Source organism: Cannabis sativa, chromosome 9 (assembly GCF_029168945.1).
Source record: "Cannabis sativa cultivar Pink pepper isolate KNU-18-1 chromosome 9, ASM2916894v1, whole genome shotgun sequence".
NCBI lineage: Eukaryota > Viridiplantae > Streptophyta > Magnoliopsida > Rosales > Cannabaceae > Cannabis > Cannabis sativa.
Window position 1 is genome coordinate 57614888 of NC_083609.1, and position 26232 is coordinate 57641119.

Below are 26232 nucleotides of genomic sequence, written 5' to 3' on the forward strand. Positions count from 1 at the left end.
ACATCCTTTAGTGTTTCTATTCCAATAGAAATTATAATCAAATTATATAACAATATACAGTAGAACCTCTATTCAAGAATACACTTGGGACTAAGCAAATTATATTCTAATTGAGAGGTTATAACTAAATAGAGTTACACTAAAAACAAAAATTAAAATACCAAAAAATATCAATGTAACAATAATAACAATAAATAATTATTAATACTACATTATAATAGAATTATTTTAAAATAAATATAATGTTAATACATATATTACAATTTAGAATAAAATTATTAATTTTATGTAAATAGATTTACAAAATATATGTATATATTTTATAAAGATGTAATTATTCTTATATAGAGGTATACTTTGTTAATACGAGACTTAGAAAATATATAACTAATTACAATTTAGAGGTTATTTTTATTTATAACTGGTCCAAATTGGGACTTAATTTTTTTATAATAAATTAGAGGTTATTCTTGAATAGAGTATTCTTAAATAGAGATTCTACTGTACAATGTAGTTATTTAAGTATTTCGATCTCAAAAACAGGCTTTAAAACAATATATATCGTCTTTTTGACTATGTAAATTATTTGAAAGTTTTCGAAAAATGGAAGAAGAAACTACAAAGAGCCATAATGATATGGTGAAGCTTACTATGCACCAAAGAGCCATAATGAAGGGTCTTCTTCTCAGTAAAGTAAAGAAAGAAAACTGAGAAAAATCATCTAAAGGAAGCACTCATAGCATTCTGATATATATTTACATACTTATCAACATGGCAGATAATACAGCACACTTGATTATATAATTACAATTCATCAGTACCATTTTTTTCTTAGAGAGAGAGAGAGAGACCAAGTTTCACTCAAGTTTAAGATGATATTTACAGACAAATTTCTTATCTCAGTTGCAATCGAAGACCGAATTCCCTTTCCAGAGAAGATTGTTGTAGAGACCTTCTCATGCTTGCATTATTTCTCTTGATTTGCACAAGCTTGTCATAAACACACCATGCAAAGCTAAGATAATGGTCCCGATTCATGCCTTCATTATAAAAACCGAAATAATCGGGGTGGTATGTGACATGGTACCAAGCTGAAGCTTTTGCATATACCTCATCAGCTCCAGAATCTAGACTACTCCCATTTTCATTGAACCAGGTCCTAGCTTCCTTTCTCAAAGACCTTACAGCCATGTTAATGGATTCAGCATCGCGTCTTTTTGTGAAAGATTTGGACATTTTCATTATGCTCCCGCTCAGTATTTCTGCCTCGGTTTTGATCCCATAATAGTCCAGCAGATTACCCAATTTGTAATCATAATTGCCTTTGTAAAAGACAGCATCATCAATGTACTCCTCAAATCCATCATACTCCATGTCGGGATCATAAGACCTCCTAGCCACTTCTTTGGTGAAGAACCTTGTAGAGCTATCATGCAACGAAATGTCTTTCACCATGCGGAAGAGCTTCCCAATCACGTTTTGTGATTCGTATGTAGATTTATCAGGCTTCTCCATGAAATCAGGATATTCTTTGACATGCAAATGACTTGGGATTACAGCAGGTACACCAGTTTTCGGAAAGTCAACAGCAATTGAAAATAGCTTTGCGAGCTCTATGCATGAATCGCTCATTGCTTTCTTAGACTCTTTATCTGCAAACGCGGTGTGGGCATTGGCAATTATTCCCAGACTGTCATTGACTATGTAGTTTGTGAAATATTCCATGATTTCCTGCATCAAAGAAACAAGGTAATCTTTCTCATAAGCAAAACACATGGAAAAGATCTGTATATGAAACAGGAAGTTAAGCATCAGTAAAATTCAATTTGAAGAGCTCATTTTAAGCAACACAATGTGTTACCTCAACTGTGACATCATGATCTAAGTGCTTGCTTGGTGCTGGGGTATAATCCATAGGTTCAATTTGCTTCTTAGGAACCAAATCAGGATCCCAACAAACGTAATAGATATCTCCATCGAGGTCGCTTCCCGAACATTCATTTGGGTGAGGTCTAGTGTTGTACTTCAGTAAATCAGTATCCAAAAAGAAATATTTGCACACAAAATCGAAAACACAAACACAAAACAAATGATTTACTGCAGAACTAAGATTATTTGGGTGAATCATTTCATACCTTGGTCCTTTTTGTGGAAAAACAACACAATCCACCATATGGTGCAAGGCAGGTACATTGACAGCTCTTAGAACACGAATGTCGCCAGGGTGCAAGCAAGGGTTTTTGGCAACCACCACCACTCCCTGGACGATAAAATTCTGGTTTGAATTACCACCATCAAACATAAATGAATCTTCAAAATATCGCCTATGCCTGGTTCCAGCAAACTGCACAAACACCTGCCCATAATTCAAGGTAGCAGTTTCATCAAGACATCCCATCATTGCTCTTCCATTCGGAATAAAGATCCTTGATTTAGTCCGCAATTCCAGCAACTTAGATGATCTGAATGTTTGCAGCATCATTGAAAGGAATGGCTCAGTATCAGGCTTATAATTGCACAGGAGCAACTCCTTCAGGATGTTAGTAGTCTCACCTGAAGACATCAACTCCAGAGCCTCTTGTGCTTTCAATGGATCAGTCAACATAGCATCAAGCTGGTCTACAGCTTCCTTTTGTTTTTTCAGAAAAAACCGATCCTCAACACCAAGGGTAGACAAGAGAGATATCAGTTGACGGTTCAGATAACATGGCTGAAATTTGCTGTAGGCTAAAACATCTAGCTTTGTATGCTCAGATTCAAACTTGCACATGCTTTTCCTCAATGACAATTTCACTTGTGACGTTGGATCAACAGCCACAACACCTTTATATCCACCATATCGGATCTGAAAAGCTGATGGGGTGAACTCTTTAAAGCCACATTTTAAGGCAACTTTCTTAGCAAATTCTGAAGATATTTTCCCAATACCATCAGAGAAAACATACTTGACTCCATTCAGTGTAATCTTTTCTACATCAGGAATATTTTCAACTTCATGATCATAAACACTGAGAGTTTCCGTGGAGGATCCAAATGATTGACCTAGTCTGGCAGCATACTTGGCCACATTTCTTATGCTGCGAAAATCTCCCATCCACTCTCTTATTTCACCAGCATCTATATTATCTTCTGCAGCAAACATCCACAGAGAATTCTCACGTAATTGACTCGAAGAGAATGCCAAGAATTCAAACTTCTTATCACCAATTGTAATTCCATTTTCAAGAACAGAGAGAATCCTGTGATAGATTTCAGTTTTTCTGTCCTCAATTCCAGTGGACGTGCGTGGAGATAAATCTGTTGAATACAATCTTTCCAACTCCTCATCAACAAATGAAACACGAAGAAAATTGTCAATATAATGTTTATAATGGCGCAACACACGATTAGAGACATTAACTTCTGGACCGCAAAAATATACTTTAGTTGGTGTAACTTGGACCCTCCTTACATATACCAATCCAGAATCTAAGGCTATGGCTGATGGTTTCGGGGGCCTCCTTGCTGCGCGGTAGTTCTTGTACTGCTCAGAAAGCCACAATGAAGGTTGAAAGGTGCATTCTTTTAAAGCATACAGTTTTTCAAGGGCATGATCTATACAGTCAGGATTGACTCTTCTTGGATCAATCAATCGATAAAAACTAGCATCAAGTGTAGGTCCTGAAAGACATCCATTCTGAAGCAGTATGTTAACTTTGAACAAAATCTCAAATGGTAAATGAACATCCGAAGGAGGACCAACAATAGGGACAAGAGCCAAGTTGCTAGAAAAAGGGACACCGCGCTCCAAGCTAAATTGCTCATCACTTTCTTTATAGTAAGCAAAGCTTTCCCGAAAATTTGGAAGTTCAAGCCCGTTTGACAGCTCCAAACAAAGCGCAGAAGATTGACCAATGCGAAATGATTGAGTGAAATCAGTAGCACGGATCCATTGGTCGTCAGGGGTGTCCCTAAAATAATTATAGAGAGGGTCTTCGTATATATTTCCTGAAGAGCGCACATCTTTCTCATAAATCCGAAGCCCGCCAAGCAACTAAAAATGCATAATGTTACATCAAGGATTAATCTAACCAGTAGGAAACATTAAGTAAATGATATGCATCATGAGTATAGCAAATGAATATGTTCCTGGTAAAAATGAAACCACTTATTGAACAAATCTTGCATGAGATAAGGGAACTAATCGTCAACAGGCGAATTTAAGAGAGAATATAATGCAATTCTTTCACTTCCAATTTTTTCCCAAACTAATACAGTTAAACATACAGAACTTGGATAGTTCAAACTAAAAACATGGGCACAGGAAAGAAATGACAAGTAAAAAAGTGTAGATGATGAAAGGAAGGTTATGTACAAAATGAAAGTAATTAATAACATCTATTGGATAATGTGAAATTGAGATTTAAAAGCTCTAAATAAAAAATGATCAAGTAGGACAGGAACCGATTAAATTTTCCCCACAATCATAATATGGATACTTCTAGTTACAACCAAGATTTGCAGTAATACAATTTATGTATATATATATATCTTTCTCAATTATCAATTCTAAAGACTTATTCTGATTTGGTGATTGTCTATCTCAAACCAAAAATGAATTACAATTCTCTGGAAACATTATAAGATTTTTTGACACATTTTTGAAAATAACATATGTACATATTCCTAATTGTTAAGGATTACTTAAAAATAGGAATTTTCCAAAACCCAATTAATGTAACTCCTAACCCATTAAAGCATTTTCAAAATAAATAAGAAGAACAGCCATCATGCATATTAAGTGAAAAAAAAAAAACAGAACAGAACAGAACGGAACAGAACAGAAAATAAATAAAAATAACCTAGAAAAATTACAGTTAAAACGCGTATAATCTTGTTCAAATGTTCATTCAAAATAGGAAGTTTCACAAGACAGACAAAAACTCAACGTAGAAGAACTCAAAACTATTCAACACCTGCATTATACACAAAAAAGTTATTGGCTAAATACTAAAAGTATTAAATGCAAGATATTGTAGAATTCCCAACAATAAAGAAAACAGAGTGAAAGGTAAAGCAATAAACCTGAATCAAAAGGAATTTGGAAGTTTGACCACGCGGACGATGCAGCTCAATTTGCCAAAGGTTCTCATAGGATAGCTGAAGCTTATACTCCACTAGATCATTTGTTAAATAGAAGTGTAATTTTCGAAGACGAGTCCCAAAATCCACAGATACATTCGCCACATTCCATAGAAACGAAAACCTTTCCTTTGACAACTGACAACCAAAATATAGTTTTATGTTTTTCAAGCTGTGGTCAAATGTTCTTGGCTTCGGTACAGTGTCATGGTCCATTTCAAATGCCTTGATATAGGAACTTCCATACCACAAACGCTGGCTCGCCTTAGCAACAATGAGCTCAGCGCATTTCATGGAGGTAAACTGCACAATTGCAAAGGATCTTGAATTCCCATTCTTAGGTGGACGAAGCTTAATAACATACACAGTTCCTTCTCCTGTGTGCTCTTCCAGAAATTTCTTAACACTTTCAGCCGAAACATATGAAGGGAATCCAGACAAATGTACCGTCTTACTCTTACCCATCTAAATTAATTGGATCCACTCCTATTAACACCAGATAGTGGTTAGCAAGTCTTAGTTTAAAATTTCACATATACTAAAACCAATCATGCTAAAAATTTCTACTACAGAATCATTCACTGAGTTTCAACATACAACTTGAGAAATGACTTGACATCAATCAATCTTACTGTCAACAAAGACTACATTCACTGTGTTTTGTTAAATTCTTCAAAAAAGACTTTTATCTCTTCCATAATTTCACTTTATTATTTCATAAAAAGAGGCAAATGCATGGGATTTTGAAGTTATATATAAGTTGATTCGAGCTCTATTAAAAAGAATGAAATAAAGACTGTTCCATAACTGTTAAGGAAGCTATATAAGCCAGATAATTTTGATTTCACATAGTCAAGTTCCATAAACCCACAAAAAACGTAAGATGCAAAGACATTCAAAGCAAAAACTGAAATAGATTAATCATTCCCAGGAATTTAAATCATCAGTAGTTAATGTTGTTAATATTTCTACGTACATAAAACGCCAACAAATGCGAAACCCACTTGCCAATACACCATTTTAGCAATCATCAAATAAAAAAAGAAATACCCAAATTCGGCCAAGAATGATAGAAGTAAACAAGCACACACATCAGTTCAATAGTGGATACCAAAAATAGGAGAAAAAAAAGAAGAGAATAAGTGAAGTAAGGTTACCTTAGAGTCCAAGAAAAGAAAAACCCAAGACCCAGAAACGATCAAGAATGAAAAAGAAACCCTTGTTTGGACTTTGGAGTCAATTATCTCACTCTCTCTTTCTACTCTTTTTACTGTTTGAATTGAAAGAATATTATAAAGAGAGAGGGAGACGAAAGTTCTCTCTCAGAGTGAGGGTGTGTGTATCTGTGTGCTGACATAGGTTAGTGACATGGTCATCATCATCGTCATCATTGCTTTGTATCTGACCTTGGACACGTTTCGATTTCCTATTGGTTCTCATATATATATACATATTTCGAGAAATGGCAAAGGCTGACTCCAATATGAGCCACTTTGACCCACCACACTTTTAGCCAATCATTATAATTGGCTGTTTAATAATTTTGTGCGTTAAAAATAATTGTTGAATTATAAAATGGTTTTTTTATTAAGTTTTGTAAAATGTGACAAATGAAATGATAATGCGTCTATTTAAATTTTTATCACACTTAATTTTAAAAGGGAAATTTGAATTTTCATATCTAAAATACCTTATAATTTTTCTTCTAAATGCGTAGTTATTAAAATTGGTCATATATGACCACTTTACTAATTTCCCAAAACTACCCCTCACATTTCAAATCTCATCTCAGCCTCTCTCTTCCTCTCTCTCAACTTACCTACACTCACGGCAACCAACCCACGAAATCCCCAACCCGCAGCAGACGTCGTCGCTCAACTCACGGCCGTCCACGGTGAGCCCAGGACCGTCGATGCTCAACCCCGACCGTCAACGCTCAACCGACGACCACTCCGAGGCGACCCGAAGCGAAAATGGGATCTTGGACCGTCCGTCAATGGAGAAGCCCGGAAGATCCGATGGTCCGAACCCCGAGCCGTCCAATTCGACTTAATGGCCGATACCCGATGTACACTATCAATCGACCATCGACCCCAAAAATTGATTTGTAATTTGTCCAAATCAAGTTCGGGGGGAACATTGGCAAACCTTACACAAATCTTTGGGAATACCAAGAAAGGGACAAAATCATCCGTCCGAAATAATAACAATAATAGAAGGTAAGGTCCGATGGTGACCGTCCAATGGTTGAAGAGGTTACTTAATCCATTAACAATGAACATCTAAACCATGCTATATAATTATGGTCCGATTAGTTTATCAAGTGAGAATCTTATTTCATCGCCCATCAAGTATCCACGAGACATTCCAAGTTGAAAGTGGTACAAAAGTTGAAATACCAAGTTCCGTTGTCCAAATCCAAGATTTTCCGTGTCATGCTTGGGTGCGTTGTGAACATTGTCAAAATGGCTTACACAAATCTTACTATAAGAATAGGCACATGGATATGTAAGAACAACAATGAAGCCTCATTGCTCAATCCCTCAAATAATAAAGATAATAATATTCGTTTCAAGGTAAGTTCGTTATGACATCGACCAATGGTCCCTGTGAAGAGGAAAAATTACTTAATCCATTAACAATGAACAAATCTAAACCATTAAAGCTATATAATTATTGTATTAGTTTATCAAGTGAGAATCTTATTTCATCGCCGAGCGTCGACGTCCCGGGTTCACCGTGGACGAGCGATGACATCTCCAAGTTGAAAGTGGTACAAAAGTTGAAATACCAAGTTCCGTGGGATTTGAATAATGTGAGGGGTAATTTTAGAAATTAGTTTGTAAGATGTAACAAATGAAATGATAATGTGTCTAAAAATTTAAGTATTTTAAGTATGGAAATTCAAATTTCTCTTTTAAAAAAATAATGGAAAAAGTATGTATATATGTATTAGTTTACTTATTAAGCACAATATGTCCAATGGTGTGGAGATTAACTATTATAATTATTAAATTAAAATATATAAAATTTAATATTAATTAATTCTCTATTATAATCATGTCATAATATCTTTTGTTGTTTTCGTTTTTTCATTAAAGATGCTTGTCAATACATTTCAAAATTTCATCCTCATATTATTTTCACTTTTTTTTAAAAGAACTTGTTTTTTTTTTTTTCTATTGAAATTTCATTTTATTTTTCCCCAAAATAGAATAAAGAAAAAAAAAGGAAATTGTATTAATTATGGAAACATTATATTATTAAAAGCACATACTGATACTTAATCGCACCAATAACGATATGATACCACGCAAGATGTTAGGCACCACTGATACCTTTCAGCATCTAGACACTAGTAGTGTCTAACACCATCATGAAATAACACTTTAGAAGTGAGAATTGCTAAAAGGCATTACTAGTACATAACACCCTCTTCAGTGTTATTAGTATAATTAAGTATCGGATTCCATATAGCTTAAGAAAATAACTTTTAAGGATATCATTAACTAATCGTAGAGCATCACTTATAAAAAATATTGAACATTGCTGATACAGTTAGCATTACTTTACAAATACAGTTAGGAATGATAGTACATATTAAATTAATTCAAGTGGGCCCGATACTAAAGTGCGTGACACCTTTATGATATAATTTATAATAAGTTAGCAGTTTTTTATAATTTTTATTAAATTAAAATAAATAAAATTTGATATTAAATTATATTAATAATAATATTATACCAGTACTAAATATTATAGATGTCATTTAACTTTTTTTTATATTTAATTAAAAAGTAGAGATAAAGAAGAATAAAATAGATGGATTCTCCTTAATAACATTATTAGGCTTTTTCCCATGTTTGCGAAGGTTCATGGAGTGTCACTGGTCAATGACTAGGAAGGAAGAGAATCTCTTCTGCTTGTTTAAGAAGGATTGTGGAGCCCACATAAAGTGTATTGTTTTTTTTTTTTAATTATTTTGTCCTTATTTATTAAAAAAAACAACTTACTTGACAAGCTGTTGGATAGAGTAATCCAATGTGACCCATCCCACATGCACCCCTTCAATCACACAATAATTTCACTTTCACTATTGGGAAGAAATAAGACCCTTTCTTGGAGACAATTTATTAGTTTGAAAATTAATGGGAAAAATAAGGTTTAGGGTAAATCTACATTATACCCTCTTAAATGGTTGTTTCGATAAACCCTTATTTATTTCACGCAGACTCTTTTAAATAGGTATTTTGGTAGATTCTTATTCGTTTCGCTATCTAGAAGAACTTTTTAGTCTATTTCTTTCATAATCGTGTATGTTATAATTATTTAGGACTACTTGTAAATTTTTAAAAAATTTTGAATAGTTTACAATACTAAAATTAAGATTAATTTATTTTGTTGTAAACGCGACTATTTTTTCTTACATGCATAGTAAGTAACTGTTCAAATTTTAATTTTTGACATTGTAAACTATTCAAAAAATTTTAAGAATTTATAAGTGATTTTAAATAGCTACAATGTACAAGATCATCAAAAAAAAAAAATTAAAGTAAACAAATTTTCTAGATGTTGAAAGAGTAGAAAGATAATCTACCAAAACGACCCTTTAAAAGGTCTAGTACAAAAATGTCCAATAAGTTAATTTGCTATTGTAACTTTCATATGATCTTATACGATATAACAGAATTACAAACTGGAGTTTTATTATAAAACAAACATATTTCACATAGCACTCAATCTTCATATCTCAATACATTAGAAATTACTTCCAAACATAATTATACAAACTAGATGATATATACTTAATCTTCATAAGTTATATCTATAGCACTACTAAACTTTGTCTCCAATGAAGAAACATTCAAAGATCTCCTAATTAGGCCCCCTTTATCCCTTTTAATCAAAACAAGTTTATCAAAAACACACCAAGCAAAGCTCAAAAAATGGTCTCTACTCACATTATCATCATTGCAAGCTCCCCAAAACAATGGATGATAAGTAACAAAGTACCAAGCTGAAGCTTTCTTGGCACACAAGTCATCATAATTTTGATCAAATATTTCAATCTTGTTATTATTAAACCAACTTCTAGCTTCTTTAATAAGAGCTTTAACAGCATAATTAGCTGATTCCAAATCCCTTTTCTTATTAAAATGTCTTGACTTTGAAACCACATTCCCACTAAGTATTTCAGCTTCAGTTTTTATGTCATAGTAATCCATTAAGCTTCCCAATTTGTAATCATACTGATTTTTGTGAATCAGGGCATCTTCAATGTAATCCTCAAAACCATCTACTTCCATATCAGAGTCATAACACTTTCTGGCTATTTCTTTAGTGAATGATTTTATGGAACTTGAGTGATTTTCCACATCCTTGATTTGTCTAAAGAGTTTCCCAATTACATGTTGTGATTCATAACATGTTTTGTCTTGTTTTTCCATGAAATCGGGGTATTCTTTGGCGCGTAATCGGCTTGGGATTTTTGCAGGCACACCTGTTTTGGGAAAATCTACTGCAATTGAGAATAGCTTTGCTAACTCTATGCATTGGTTACTCTTGGCTTTTTTGGGCTCTTTGTCTGCAAAGACTGTATGTGCATTTGCAATTATGCCTAAGCTGTCATTCACAATGTAGTCTGAGAAATACTCTTGAATTTCCTATAACACCATATAGTATTTGATTAAGTTAGTGAGAAATTGAGGTTTTTATTGACAAAATAGAAAATTTGTACTTAGTTCCAACATCAAAAAACAACAAAAACTAGAGTAAACATATAATAAAAGATTCAAAATTATAACCAAACATTTCTGATTAGTTCTATTCCTGATTCTAGAAAGTTTTTCAAATCCATTTCTAAACAGAGTTGAAGCTCTAAAAATTACAAATATTAGAATAAGAATAACACTTGAAAAAAAAATCATAATTAACAAAAAATATTACATATATACAAAGTTATAGTTTTTTAAATATTTTTATGGATTATAATTTTTTTTTTACAAAAATATAGATTATTATTTTCACAAAATATTTACATTATGTTGTTTCATGCTATTTTTATATTTATGTTGTTTTTATGTTACTCTTAATAAAAAATGTAAATAAAAAAAAATTTAAAAAAAAAAAAAAGTATGTAAAAAATATTTAAAAATTCGTGTGGTAGTTTCTAAAAAATACTACAAAATTATGTATACTTTAAGCAAATTATTTTTCAAAAATTTTAATGGGGTAGACTCTAGACTCAGACTTGATTTGTCTTAGCACATAGTGAGCTCTATCTGAACTCAATGCATTAATCACTATAGCCTTGATAAATTTACTGAATTGAAATAGAAATCAACTCTATTATAAATGTAATAATATATACCTTTATTGTAACATCATGATCCAATTGTATAGTTGGTGCAGGAGTATAATCCATGGCTTCAAATTGCTGAGGAGGAATAAGCTCATTGTCCCAACAAACAAAGTAAATGTCTCCATCCAAATCACTCCCAGAACATTCATCAGTATGAGGCCTAAATAACCAATTCAATCAATATCCATAAATTACTCAAAAAATATAAAAAGAAACACAACAGAGAATTTTTCATTTTTTTTTTTTTACCTTTCTCCTTTTTGAGGGAAAACAACACAATCAACCATGTGATGAAGTTCAGGCACATCCACTGCTTGAAGAACCCGAATATCGCCCGGATGAAGGCAAGGATTCTTGGCCACAACAACCTTTTTTCCAACAACAAAGGTAGTTACAATGGAGGAATTGTTGTTGTTGAAGACTACTACTTGCCTTGTTGAACACTGCACAAACACTTGACCATATTCAAGTGTCCCAGTTTCATCCAAACATCCCATGAGAGCTCTTCCATTCGGGATGTGTATCCTTGTTTTGGTTCGAATTTCGAGCAATTTAGAAGCATGAATAGTCTGCAACATCATTGATAGAAAAGGCTCTTCATCTGGTTTGTAACCACACATAAGCATTTCCTTTAGAATGCTTGTGATTTCGCCTGGTGCAACCATCTCCAACTCGTCTTGTGCTCTTATAGAATCTGTTAAAATTGAATCAAGGCGCCTCACTGCCTCCTTTTGCTTCTTGTCAAAGACATGATCTTCTACTCCAAGAGTTGAAAGAAGTGTAATCAGTTGGCGATTTAAGAAACATGGTTGGTACTTACTCCATGCCAAAACATCTAACTTTTTGTTCTCTGATTTGTATTTGCACATACTATTTCTTAGTGAAAGTTTCATTGAAGATTTAGGATCAATAGCAACAACACCTTTATTCCCACCAAACCGAATTTGAAATGCTGAAGGAGTGAACCTATTGAGGCCACATTTTTTGGCTACTTGATCAGCAAAATCTTCAGATATTTTCCCAATCCCATCAGAGAAACAGTACTTGTTTTCACCTGTTTTGATTTCAATATCAGGAATCAACTCAATTTCATCACAACCAACACTCAAAGTTTCCCTTGAAGAACCAAAAGATTGGCCAAGTCTTGCAGCATATTTCGCCACATTTCTAATGCTCGAAAAGTCCCCCATCCATCTCCTAATGTCATCAGCATCAAGTCCTTCTCTTGAAGCAAACATCCAAACCGAGTTATCGCGCAACTGACTTGATGAGAAGCCAAGAAACTCAAACCTCTTTTCACCAATAACAATCCCATCACTCAAAACAGAAAGAATTCTATCATAAACTCTTGTCTTTCTTCCAACATTTCTAGACTTTTTGCTTGTAACACACAAATCCACTGAGCTCATTCTACTAAAATCCTCATCAACAAAAGACAAACGAAGAAAGTTGTCAAGATCATTGGCATAATTTCTCAACACACGATTCGAGAGATTTACTTCAGGGCCACAGAAGTAAACTCTCGAAGGTGTGATTTGGACTCTGTGTACATACACAAGTCCATCATCTACAGCAATGGTGGGCAATTTGGGAACTTGCCCACCATTCCTGTAGTTCATGTATTGGCGTTTAAGCCATCTCAGTGGATCGTAGCAGCAACCATTTAACTGATAGAGTTTGTCAAGTGCAGACTCTATGTAGTCAATCTTGATTCTACTTGGATCAACTAACTTATAAAACTTTTCATCAAGTAACTCGCCGGGAAGACATCCATGTTGAACCAATGAGTTGATCTTGAACAAAATCTTGTATGGCAAGTCAATTGGTGGAACAACAATTGGAACAAGTTTTGAACTTGAAGAAGAGAAAGGTGAGCCTTTGTCAATGGAGAATTGGCCTTCAACTTCTTTGTAGTAAACAAAACCATCCCGAAAATCGGGAAGGCGGCGGTTAGTTGGAATCTCCAAGCATAGAGCAGATGATTGGGCAATGCTGCTTGATGGGGTCAAATCAATGTCTCTTACCCAACAGCTATCAGGAACATCCTTGTAATAGTTCACAATTGACACATCTTTTGTGAAAATCTTTGGAGCTCCAACTAACTGACAGTTAACAATTGAAAACAAAAATAGAATATTAGATAACAAGTTCTTGATATGAAATCATAAGTTATCAAAGTTTGAATCATGGTTATATGATTTGCTATTATAGAAAGTACTTGTGGGGTTCTGAATTTTTGTTTTAAAAAAAATGCAAAAGTTTTTTTAACAAATTTTTAATCAAAGTTTTATTTTTTTAATTAAAAAAGTAAAAATATTTTAAAAAACATGTATTTTAAAATTATTTTTATGTTTCAATTTTTTAATTGAGAATTAGAATTTTGAAAAAAAAAATAAATAAATAAATAATATTTTGGACTCCAATCAAACCTAAACTCAGAACTAGACCTACACCTTAGACCTAAACCCAGCCCGGGAACTTAGACCTGAATCCAACTTAAATTAAATAAATAAAAATAAAAATAAAAATAAATTTTACAGAAAGTACTTTTATTTTTTTATATATATATTTATAATTAAAAAATAAAAATAATTATAGAATACATTTTTCTTTTCAAAAATAAAAATTTTACTTTTATTTTTGTTATTAAAAAATTAAAAGATAAAAATATTATCAAATTTAACTTAAATTAGTAAAAAATTACATTTGTAAAAAATGAAGTTGAAAAAAGTAATAATAAATAAATGAGAAGATAGTTGAGCAAACAAGTTTCAAGGACAATTATAAGACACAAAATCCTTAACTTACTGGTGAAGAGACTAGTTATTTAACATATTTATATGCCAAATTTTTGTATGTATACAAAATTTATATATAATGTTGGGGTATCGATTCAAGTCTCATATCAAAAGAATAAACAAGAATAAACAAGAGTTGTTTTAAATATAAACATTCTATCTACTCTATTAGTACGAAACTTAATCTTAAAAGTTGACAATACTAATGGATGAGTTAAGGTGAGTTTTTTTGCTATGAAATCAAATGTAAATAATTGTTATATGTTTTGCTATGAAAAAATGCAGATCATAGTTAATAGAATACAAAAAGTAGTAGTTGTGGGGTTCATGAATTTAGTCTTAAAAGATTTTTTTTTTTAAAAAAAAAAAAGTTTTAATTAGGAAAAAAATGAAGTTCAAAAAAGCAATGATGCATATAAATTTCAAGGACATTAAGAACAAGAATTATTCCATATTCATGCTTCACTATCAAACTATAATAAAATCATTAAATTAGTTCAAAAAACCAAACCTGAAGAACAAGAAACTTAGTAGTTTGCTCCAATGGAAGATGAAGCTCCATTTGCCAAATATTCTCAAAAGAAAGCTCCAATTTATACTCAACACAACCATAACTGAAAAAGAAGTACAATTTTCGGAGACCGGTTCCGAATTTGACACAAACATTCTTCCTTTTCCAAAGAGAAGAAAACTTATCCTCAGAAATCTGAGATCCAAAATGAAGTGTTATGTCACTAATCACACCATATGGGAATAATAATAATTCTTTTGGACTTGAAATTATTATGTCATTGTTTAACTCCCTTGCTTTTAGATATGAATCTTGGTACCATAACTGTTGATCCTCAGCCATGGATAGTATGGTTTCAACACTTTTAGAGTCTGTGAATTGAACCTTAGCATGTCCTCTTGATTTGATCTTGTATTCACCAACTTCAACAGTATATACAGTTCCTTCTCCTGTGTATTGCTCAAGAAATGTCTTCACTTCTTCACCATTTTCAATTGAAGAAAATCCATACAGCTGAATTGTCTTTCCCATTCTCTAAAAAAAAGGTCAAATTACAATAATTAGTTACTTGGGAATCAAGAAATATCAACTCTGTTTTTATCATTGAACGGAAATACTTAAATTTAACAGTCTCAATAATTCACTGCATAAATAAATAAGACAAAGAAAGAAACAGAAACCCATTGTTTCAAAATATGAAATTTAATGAGAATTTACAGTAATTGAGATAATTAAGCATGTTTAATTAAATTTAGAGTAACTATATTGATTGATCAGAATTTTTCCATATAGTTTAATAAAATACACTAATATTTACTCCATTTGATTGTGCACAAAATGAAAACATGTTTAAATTTGAACAATTCATCAATACATAAAAAGTAAATAACATTGGAGTGTCTAAACCAAAACTGAATTAAGATTAAGAGGAATGAAATGTAATAATTTGAAAGAAGAAGAATCTAACCTGAAACAAAAAGTGATTGTTGATTATGTATTTGTGTTATGGTTATGAAGTTATGAGTGTGTGAAGAAAGAAGATAAAATGGTGAGTATTTATAGTGATGAGTGAGTGAGTAGAAACAGAGTAAAGCATATATAGTTTCTTTTCTGTGGGTCAATTTCAGGTCTTCCTATTGGTGGACCCCAATTCATGGAATTTTATTTGCTTACGTGGCATCATATGATTGGATGTGTCATGTGGCTTTGTCTTGCATCCCCTTGTGTAGCAAGGGAAGGGGATGTTTTCTCCACTTTCTCAAGTTTCCAATAGTGAATATAAAAAAATAATTATTTTCTTTGTTCAATTTAATATCCAAATTTATATGAAATATATAATAAAGATTGTAGAAAAGAGATGATATGTGCACACCATAAATGACATACCTTATGTGATAAATTTCTTTAATATATGGGATTCTTCTTAAATATAAATAATTACTTGAATTTACTTATTATATAAGCAGGCTGACCCAGAATTTAATTGGAGGGTAGACGTAAATTTTTTTCATATATAAAAATATTCCAAAAAAAACAATTAAATATAAAGAAAAACATAATTCAATATTTCAATTCCCAACTAAAAAGATATTAAATATCAAGCACTAAAAATCTTCTAATAGAAAGAACAAAAAAAAAAAAAAAAAAAAAAAGCAATCTAAAACGATGTTCAAAATATATAACATACTCAATATCCTAAAATTTTAGCAAATATATCAATTTTTGAGCTCATATCTTTAGAGTTGTCCTCGACGAGTTTTCATGTTTTGAAAATGAATGATAAGCTCGTTGTCAATAGCATTGAATACATCCTTTTTAAGATATACTGTCAAACTATCATTCAACTATTGATCTCCCATTTTGTTGCGCATTTGTTGTGGGCAATTAAAATAATTAAAAAAAAATAGTTAAGAAGTAAAAGAAATATTTTTTTTTCAGCATGGACTTAAGCCCACATTGGTCTTTCATTAGGTCCGCCAGTGTATATAAGTGTGAATCAAATTTCAATTTCTTTAATAGATGGAACTCATTTTAAATTAAAATAATTGGTTGAATTTAAATACTACATAAATGTATCAAATTTATGTATAGATGTTTCTAATTTAGTACCTTAAAATATTATGAAATTAATTAATATTTTCGATATTTATTTATTAAAATGTGGTGGTGAGGATATTAGGAAGCACCAATAAAATTTGTGACCTCATTTTTCATACGAGAATTGTTAAAAAGTATCATTAGTGCTTAATATTCTTCTCGGTATCATATCACTATTATTGTAATTAAGTATTGAGTCTCATATAATTTAAGAAAATAATTTGCAAAGAATATCTTTAAATAACCATCGAAGTATATAAAAAAATATTAGACATCACCAGGCCCGGCCCTGGGCATAGGCGGGCTAGGCCTGTGCCTAGGGCCCACCCAGCCCAAGGGCCCAAAATTTTTTTTTCTTCTTTTAAAATTATACATTTTTTTTTACCAATTTTGAAAAATACCACATTTTTTCTAACATAAGGGCCCAAAAATTTTTTTTTCCCCTATGGCCCACTTTGTTTCAGGGCCGGCCCTGGACATCACTAATGGCCAATAGCAATACTATTTCTCGTATCAAAGAATTTTTCTTTCTACAAAGCCAATTCTCTTTCTAGCCAATTGAATATTGCCACGTAGTCATATAGGAGAGAATATAGTGGCAACAAAGCAACTTGTAGGGCCAAAGTGGTACTCATAGATCATCGTACGGACATCGCCCACGTAAGTCAAGGCCCAAAATATATTTTATTTTTAAAAAGCATTATCCTTTAATTTTTTTTTAAAAAAAAAAAAACTTGACCAATGGGTTCCTCCGTAATTATGTTTTTATATTTTTATAAATGAACTGAATGAAATTTGTAAATATGTCAATAAAGAAAAGAAAAACTGAATTAATTGTCATATTTTAAAATGTATGATTCATCTCATGAAACCTTAAATTTTTATAAGTTTTAAGAGACTAATATCTAAGGAAAAAAAATACATTAGTAACATTAATTATGACTACACAATTACAATTAAATAATTAAACAACCAATATTGAAATTCATATAGAAAAAATAACCACACCATAATTTTTATAGTTCAGAAAAAAAAAAAAAAAAAAAAAGGATTATAATTGAAGAGAAAAATCACATTTATTCTATATAATAATAATAATAATAACTAGTTCATTTGCAAGGGAAAATATAGAATATTTAGTAAGAATTTTAATGTAATATTATATATGTAGTGTTACTTGTGATGATGGTAGTGGGGATATAATACCCCTTGTAGAGGAAGGGTTGGAGTATAAAGTATATATAATTGACCAAATAAAATAATCATTTATAATTATTATTTTTTTTAGAGATAATATCTTATTTTAATTTGTATCATATATTTTTTTATATACTTGTGATGAGACACCAAAGGAAAAAGAACTTGCTAAAGAAGAACTTTCCATTTTTTTTTCTATTTTTTTGCTGAAATTGCTCAAGAAGAACTTGGTTAAAGGACAGAGCTAAAAAAAAATATAGTGCAAACCATAGGGGTAAATATATAGGTCGTCGTGTGTCGTGTGGTGCTTTGAAGAAAAGTGTTGTGTTTTGCAACAATTTTATAGGATAGACGGCATGGCCCGCAAGTCTAGTATTTTCATATCTTGCTCTCGTATTTGTGTCGTGTTTTATTCGAGTTGACCCGTTCTTAAATAGACCAACCTATTTTCTTATACGGGCTCAAATTCTTGTTCCATATTTTTATATTTTTATTATAATTAATGAGCTAAATACTAAAATATATGTTTATTTTATAGTTTTAATTATTTTTATATCTTTTTTCAATAGTTACACACAATCATATAAAAATAATTATAATTATTATTACTATCATTTTAATTGATAAATGAATATTTATTATTTGTTATTGTTATTATTATATATCAAATTATTGAGCTTTGCAATGTGTCATATTTTCGAGCTAATTTATTCATGCTTACATGTCGTGCTTTTAGACTTGTGGTGTCGTGTTGTGCTTAAGCCTATATTTTCGTATCGTGTTGTACGTAAGCTCATATTTTTTCATGTTGTGTCATATTATGCTTAAACACATATATTTTTTTTCGTATTAGGTCGTATCATATTTACATTGCAAAACATACTATTAAGCCAAAATTAAACTTTTTATCTTTTTTTCCACTAATTTTAAAACGTAGAGATGCACTTTCTACCTTCCTAGTTATCTTTCTAATTAAGCAAGTTGTTCCCAACAAACACTCCTAGTCCTAAAATCAAATATTTTAACTATTCTTAATTTTTTAATATATTGGGAGCTTTAGACAAACATGCAACTTGCCTATTTAAAATATATGTTTTTAGAAATTTTCACAAACGGGTAAAATATTGTACATATAAACATAAAATAAAATCATAACTTGTTTAGAAATTCTAGCCATGTCAATAGTTCTTTGCTAATATTTGATATCAAAAGTTCATTTTGATTAACTTTATCAAAAGAAAAAAAAAAAAGTTCATTTGATCAGCAATCCTAATTAGAAGTTTAGAAATGAAATTAAGTTATTTAGTATTTTTGTTTTCACGAACTATTAGCACTACTAAATTGTATTTTCCAAAAAATTTGTTTGCTAAAAATTCTTTCTAAACTACATAGGTTCTAAAATATAAGACTTTTGTTCAATTTAAATAGGGATTATTTTACAAATACACAAAAATAATAATAAAAAATATATAAAAATACGGTTTTACGAATTTTTTTTAATTTTATTTACAGAATACACAGTCTTTTTATGTTGCACTTTTATTAATTTATTGTTATTTATATGTTATGTTTTGTTGTTATTTTGATGTTATTTTCATATTACTTTTATATAGTTTTTTTGTTGTTTTCGTGTTGTTTCTATAAATAATCGTATAATGTAAAAAAAATTGTTAAATGTAGAAATATAATTTTTTTTATAAAATATGGTGCCTTATAAAATAAGTTAGATTTTTGGTGATAATTGAACCAATACTTACACTTCTTCAACAAGGATATGTCACAAGGAATTAATTTACAATCAAAATTTCCTTTTATTCTTTCTATTCATTCCTTTCTAACAAGAAAAAAAAATATAAATATATATATTCTTCTGCTAATGTGTCAATTTCTAATTGGATGAAAAAGAATGATTGTGGATCCATGGATTAAAAAGATTCCATTGACTGATGAAATATATAACCTTAGAACACAAGCTGATTTGGAATACTCATAACAAAACTCATAATCATTCTATCCAATCACATTTTGCCACGTAAGCAAGCTTTTACAACTATAAATACTTGCCATAGTTGCATTTAACTTCTCCTCACACAAGCCATAACAACTAAGAACACACAACACAACAACAACTAAGCAATCACTTCAATTTTCAGGTCAGTTTATTTATTTATTTATTTTTATTATTATTATTTTTCACATTAATTCTAAATAACATGTCATATTATCTGACCGATTGCTGATATCTACATCGTAATTTTTACAGTGAAAAAATACAATATTTTTTTTGCGATATGGGAAAGACAATAATTCAATTGTATGGATTCACTTCAATCGAGTTACCCGAAAAAGTGAAGAGTTTTGTGGAGGAACACACCGGAGAAGGAACTGTATGCGATGTTGAGATTGCCAAATACATGAAAAAGGCGAGATCACACGCCAAAGTTCAATTCAACAACTCTAAATCAGCTCAAACCATACTTTCCATGGCTGAGGATAGACAATTGTGGTACGAAGATTCGTACATTCAAGCTCGAGAGCTCGTGAAGAATACTAAACCAAAGAGCATGGATGATATCACATTGCTCTTTGGATGTCTGGTTTCAAAGAATAAGTTCTCTTATCTTTGGAACCAGAACAATGTTAGAGTTGAATTTGGTTTGGGATTACGAAAACTCGAGTTTTATTTCAATTATGGTTGTGTTGAGTACAAGCTTGTGCTCTCCTATGAGAATATTTGGCAGATTGAGCTGCACCGTTGTTCGGGACAGAGTACCATGTTTCTTGTTCTTCAGGTTTGCTTTCTAAAACCCCTTTTGCTCATTCTGTGTTTTTTTTTCTCTGTTCAATTCAGATTGAATGCTAATAGGTAAATTTCTCTGTTTGGTTACTGGTTACTTATTTTGTGGTTAAAAATGTTAAAGGCTTTGAAATGATTCTTTAGTTGTTAATGTTTGAGGAAACACTTCTAGTAGATTGCATTTTTAGATGTATAGCTTTATGAATTATTAATGTCATGTTTCAAATAATCAGTTATATGAAAATAACATGTGAAGAATTAAGTGTGCATTTTGTAACAATTATTTAGATTATTTTTTTTATTATTATTTTTAAGTAGAAAAATAAAAATATTTTCAAAAAATATGTATGATCAAACAAAACATTTATTTTTTAATTTTAAAAGTAAGAATCAAAATTTTAAATTTTGAAAAAAAAAAAGTACTTTTAAAATTTATTTAAATAACTTTTTGTATATATAATCTATTATGTAGTACGTACTTTGTTTTTAATCAATATTTACTTCATTTTCTCTCACTTTACTTTCTCTCGTCAAGCAATAAAAAAAATACCAAATACAATAAAATAATTACTAAACACATTTTTATTGTTTCAAAAATAAAAAATATATTTAAATTTTTTTTGTAAAAATTTCAAAAAAAAAATTGTTACAAAAGCAGTAAAACTAAACAATTATTTGAAGGGTAATTAGTGGCATAAGTATTCAAAATTGTAAGCGCCATAAACTCAATTATTTTTTTTAGCGGCATGAGTACCCAATGTTTATAAACTGTAATTTTCTTCTAGTTTTATCAGTACAGACTCTGTTATTGTTCAAAACATGGCACATATAAGATCCAAATTCTAGATTATTTAATTTGGACGGAAATATAAAGTATTATTTGTTTTCAAATCTTTTTTTAATAAATTTAAAACGGAACTTGTACTGACGAAAATAAAAAAAAAAAATTACAATTTTATAAAGATTGTGTTTATGTCGCTATTTACTCTTATTTGAATTGATAAGTAAGCTCCTTAACTACCAAACTAAATAAAATAATTACTATTTTTTTCTTTTGTTTTTTGCTTTTCAAATAAGAAAATGGACATCAAAAAAATAAAATCTGTTATAATTAGTTTGGTACTTGGAAGTTGGAAGAATACACTAACACTTTCCCTTCTATATTATTCTATAGTTACTTGGTGCCCCAAAGATTTACAAGAAAGAACTATCTGTTAAGAACAACAACTTCAACAAGGGTGTTCCCAACAGAAGCTATTGGATCAGAGATGTTGATTTCACTCCATCATGCTGCATTGGCCAATCATCAGCTCTATGCTTGGAGATTCCAAGCAGGTTTCGCCTTCCCAATTTGCGGGAAGGATTCGTTTACTACAAAGAAAACGAAACCACATTTTCGGTGGAGAAAGGAGAACCTTTCTCCACTTTTTCGAGTTCAGATTACCTTGTTCCTATTGTAAAACCACCTCGAGGAATAAACTTGCCTTACAAGATTTTGTTCAAGATAAATTCCTTGGTTCAACACGGGTGTCTTCGTGGCGAAATACTTGATGAAAAGTTTTATAAGTTAGTTGATCCAAGCAGGAATATTATTCCTGCTGGATACATAGAGTCTGCTCTTGACAGACTCTATCAGTTGAAAGATTGTTGCTACGATCCACTGAGATGGCTCGCGAGCCAATATATCAACTATAGTAAAACAGGAAAGCTTTTTAAAATTCCTAACATTGCTTTAGATGATGGGTTGGTTTATGTTCATAGAATTCAGGTAACACCCTCTAAAGTTTACTTTTGTGGCCCCGAAATGAGTCTCTCTAATCGCGTGTTGAGGAACTACCCGAATGATGTTGAGAACTTTCTTCGCGTCTCTTTCGTTGATGAGGATTTGGAGAAGATGCGCTCGAAAGACTTGTCTACTCGAGCAAAGTCTGGATATAAAGGAAAGCACACAAGAGTTTATGACAGAATACTTTCTGTTTTGAGAGATGGTATTACTATTGGCGAAAAAAGGTTTGAGTTTCTTGGTTTCTCGACGAGCCAATTGGATGATAACTCAACGTGGATGTTTGCTTCGAGAGAAGGGCTTGATGCTGAAGATATCAGGAGATGGATGGGGGACTTTTCGGGCATTAGAAATGTGGCGAAATATGCTGCTAGATTAGGCCAATCTTTTGGCTCTTCTAGAGAAACTTATGTAGTTGAAAAGCATGAAGTAGAGTTGATTCCTGATATTGAAGTTGAAACAGATGGAAACAAATACTGTTTCTCTGATGGGATTGGGAAAATATCAAAAGAATTTGCTGATCAAGTGGCGAAAAAATGTGGTCTTAACATGTTTACTCCATCAGCATTTCAAATTCGCTATGGCGGGTTTAAAGGTGTTGTTGCTGTTGATCCCAAATCTTCAACAAAATTGTCATTAAGAGATAGTATGTCTAAGTACAAATCAGAGAACAAGAAGCTTGATGTTTTGGCATGGAGTAAGTACCAACCATGTTACTTAAACCGCCAAGTGATTACTCTTCTATCAACTCTTGGAGTGAAAGATCATGTTTTTAAGAAGATGCAAGAGAAGGCTATAGAAAGACTCGACTCGATTTTAATTGACCCTATAAGAGCTCAGCACGAACTACAGCTGCTTTTCCCAACAGAGATCGGAAATATTTTGAAGGAAATGCTTATCTGTGGTTATAAACCAAATGAAGAGCCTTTTCTTTCTATGATGCTGCAAACATTCCATGCCTCGAAATTGCTCGAAATTCGCACAAAAACAAAGATATACATCCCGAATGGAAGAAATATGATGGGATGTCTTGATGAGACTGGGACACTAGAGTATGGTCAAGTGTTTGTGCAGTGTTCTAACCGCGAATCCCCAGGGACTTTTCTCGTCGAGAGAGAAGTTGTTGTTGCCAAGAATCCTTGTCTGCATCCGGGTGATGTTCGAGTCCTTCGAGCTGTGGATGTGCCAGAACTACATCACATGGTGGATTGTGTTGTCTTTCCACAAAAAGGAATGAGGTAAAATGCTATAAACATCAGCTCACTTGACATGTTTAGATATGTTTGACTTAATAAGAATTTTAATTTGCTTAGACCACACACTGATGAGTGTTCTGGGAGTGACTTGGATGGAGATCAGTACTTTGTTTGCTGGGAATCTGAGCTTATTCCTCCTCAGCAACATGAAGCAATGAATTATACCTCTGCACCAATTATACAATTGGATCATGATGTCACAGTAGAGGTATGATACACTATTGATCCAAGTTTTAATGATACAAAGATAAAATTACAAAGTTACAAACTTTTTCGAGACAGATTGGTATCTGGTTAGAAGTAATAAAATAGAATAGAATAGAATGGAAAAGAAATAATTTTTATTCCGTTCCTTTATTGGGTTTCATTTCTACCATTTTAGTGGAAGAACTATTCCATTTTAAAATGTAAAGAAAATCATTCTAATACAAGATGAGAAAAAATTTAATAATTTTTTTTATGCATTTTAATTTTCAATTCTTATTTCTATGTTTTCATTCCATCCAACCAAACGTTACTTAAGTCTCTCTTGACTGTATTAACACCTTAGGAATATAGGACAGTTAATTCAAAGCCACTAAGAATTCAACAACTCAGCTTCTACAATTCTAACTAATTATACTAATGAGACTAACATTAAGGTGTAACAAGGTATATTTACTCATTTTATCACAGAATATACATAAATAGTATACTGAACTTAGTATGATCTCATCCATTTAATGTCATTAATATCTTGAGAATTTCTGTTATGTCTAATGACATAACTGATAGTGCATAATTTATAACTGTGTTGCAGGAAGTTCAAGAGCATTTTGTAGATTACATTATCAATTACAACTTGGGAATCATTTCAAATGCACATACTGTTTTTGCTGATAAAGAATCAAGAAAGGCCAAGAGCAAAAAATGCATTGAGTTAGCAAAGCTATTCTCAACCGCTGTGGACTTTCAAAAAACTGGTGTGCCAGCTAAACTTCCAGGCCATCTGAGGGTCAAATCATATCCGGACTTCATGGAAAAACCAGACAAGAAAATGTACAAATCCAAACGTGTAATTGGGAAGCTATTTCGACAGGTGAAAGAGGCAGAAGAACACTCTAACTCGATAAAAGCCTTCACCAGAGAAGTGGCGAGACAGTGTTATGACCCCGACATGGAAGTAGATGGCTTCAAGCGTTATGTAGACGATGCCCTGAATCTCAAAACTCAGTATGACTACAAGTTGGGAAGCCTAATGGAGTATTATGGCATCAAAACTGAAGCAGAGATACTAAGTGGGAATGTGATTTCGAAATCAAGACACTTTAACAAGAAAAGGGACTTGGAATCAGCTAACTATGCTGTGAAAGCACTTATAAAAGAAGCAAGGAGCTGGTTCAACAAGAATACAGCAAGTGATTCGGATAATGTTGGCGATGACTTGTCTGCAAAAGCTTCAGCTTGGTACTTTGTCACTTACCATCCTAGCTTATGGGGCTCCTGCAATGAGGATGATATGACTAGAGACCATTTCTTGAGCTTTGCTTGGTGTGTTTTTGACAAACTTGTTGTGATCAAAAGGGATAAAGCTAGTCTCAGAAGCACTCTGAATTCACCATCATTGCTGAGCCAGTTCATCAGTGAATTTGATTTGGATGAAGAAATTTGAGGGCTTCTTAGTGTACTAAGCTCATATGTGTGTCTTGAATAAGTTAAGAACTTTTATAAGTTGTGTGTTTATAATTGTAAGAATATGTATATTTGGTGTGTTATATAATTATGTATGTAATTACAAGTGGTGCTGAATATGTAAGTAATACAACTCAAGTTTGTTGGTTTGGTATGTCATATTATGGTCATTTGTAATTCTTCAACCTTATCTAATTTGGTTTGTTGTAAAATCTGTGAGTTCATCCATTTTAGATTACGTAAGCACAGCAAATTATTTATGTTAGTTGTGTGTTAAATAAGTTGATCTTGCTTTTTCTAATTAACTCTCCATCTTCGATAGAATCTTCTAGTGGTTTTTGCTCCGTTAAGGCTAAAAACTTTTCTGTATTTTTCTTTGTTGTTTTTGTTGCAGATTGATTGATCTGCTAGAGAGAGTTCAGCTTGTTGAAAGCAAAAAGATCTTGTCTTCTCAAGTCTAAGGGGACTTTGATCTTGGTACTTGATTGTAATCAAGTGTATCGGTAACTCTTGTATAAAATCATTTCAGTTTATGTTGTTGATTTGTAAATTAGAATTGGTAAATGTACTCTGAATGATTTTATAGTGAAGATTTCCTTACTCGATTCTTAGAGATCCAAGCACTACTCAATTGGAATAT

At 31.7% G+C, this 26232-nt stretch overlaps 3 protein-coding genes across 4 annotated transcripts; 1 reads left to right on the top strand and 2 right to left on the bottom strand.

Moving 5' to 3' along the window:
- Positions 1 to 839: 839 nt before the first annotated feature.
- On the bottom strand, positions 840 to 6490 carry LOC115721801 (probable RNA-dependent RNA polymerase 1). Of its 2 annotated transcripts, XM_030650879.2 has the most exons (5): positions 6279 to 6490; positions 5065 to 5607; positions 2136 to 4033; positions 1862 to 2012; positions 840 to 1731 (listed from the first exon to the last, which is right to left on the bottom strand). In XM_030650879.2, exons 2-5 carry the CDS (start codon positions 5584 to 5586, stop codon positions 895 to 897), a joined length of 3408 nt encoding a protein of 1135 aa, XP_030506739.2. In that variant the 5' UTR covers positions 5587 to 5607; positions 6279 to 6490; the 3' UTR covers positions 840 to 894. The 2 variants fall into 2 exon arrangements, with proteins under 2 accessions (XP_030506739.2, XP_060960284.1); XM_061104301.1 differs by having other exon boundaries at positions 1862 to 4033; positions 6279 to 6431.
- A 3272-nt stretch (positions 6491 to 9762) lies between these two features.
- On the bottom strand, positions 9763 to 15857 carry LOC115721802 (probable RNA-dependent RNA polymerase 1). Its single transcript, XM_030650880.2, has 5 exons — positions 15759 to 15857; positions 14792 to 15325; positions 11732 to 13584; positions 11492 to 11642; positions 9763 to 10784 (listed from the first exon to the last, which is right to left on the bottom strand). Exons 2-5 carry the CDS (start codon positions 15320 to 15322, stop codon positions 9927 to 9929), a joined length of 3393 nt encoding a protein of 1130 aa, XP_030506740.2. The 5' UTR covers positions 15323 to 15325; positions 15759 to 15857; the 3' UTR covers positions 9763 to 9926.
- A 4136-nt stretch (positions 15858 to 19993) lies between these two features.
- Positions 19994 to 25738, top strand: LOC115721803 (probable RNA-dependent RNA polymerase 1). Its single transcript, XM_030650881.2, has 5 exons — positions 19994 to 20238; positions 20349 to 20877; positions 22057 to 23903; positions 23979 to 24129; positions 24721 to 25738. Exons 2-5 carry the CDS (start codon positions 20377 to 20379, stop codon positions 25570 to 25572), a joined length of 3351 nt encoding a protein of 1116 aa, XP_030506741.2. The 5' UTR covers positions 19994 to 20238; positions 20349 to 20376; the 3' UTR covers positions 25573 to 25738.
- The last annotated feature ends 494 nt before the right edge of the window (positions 25739 to 26232 follow it).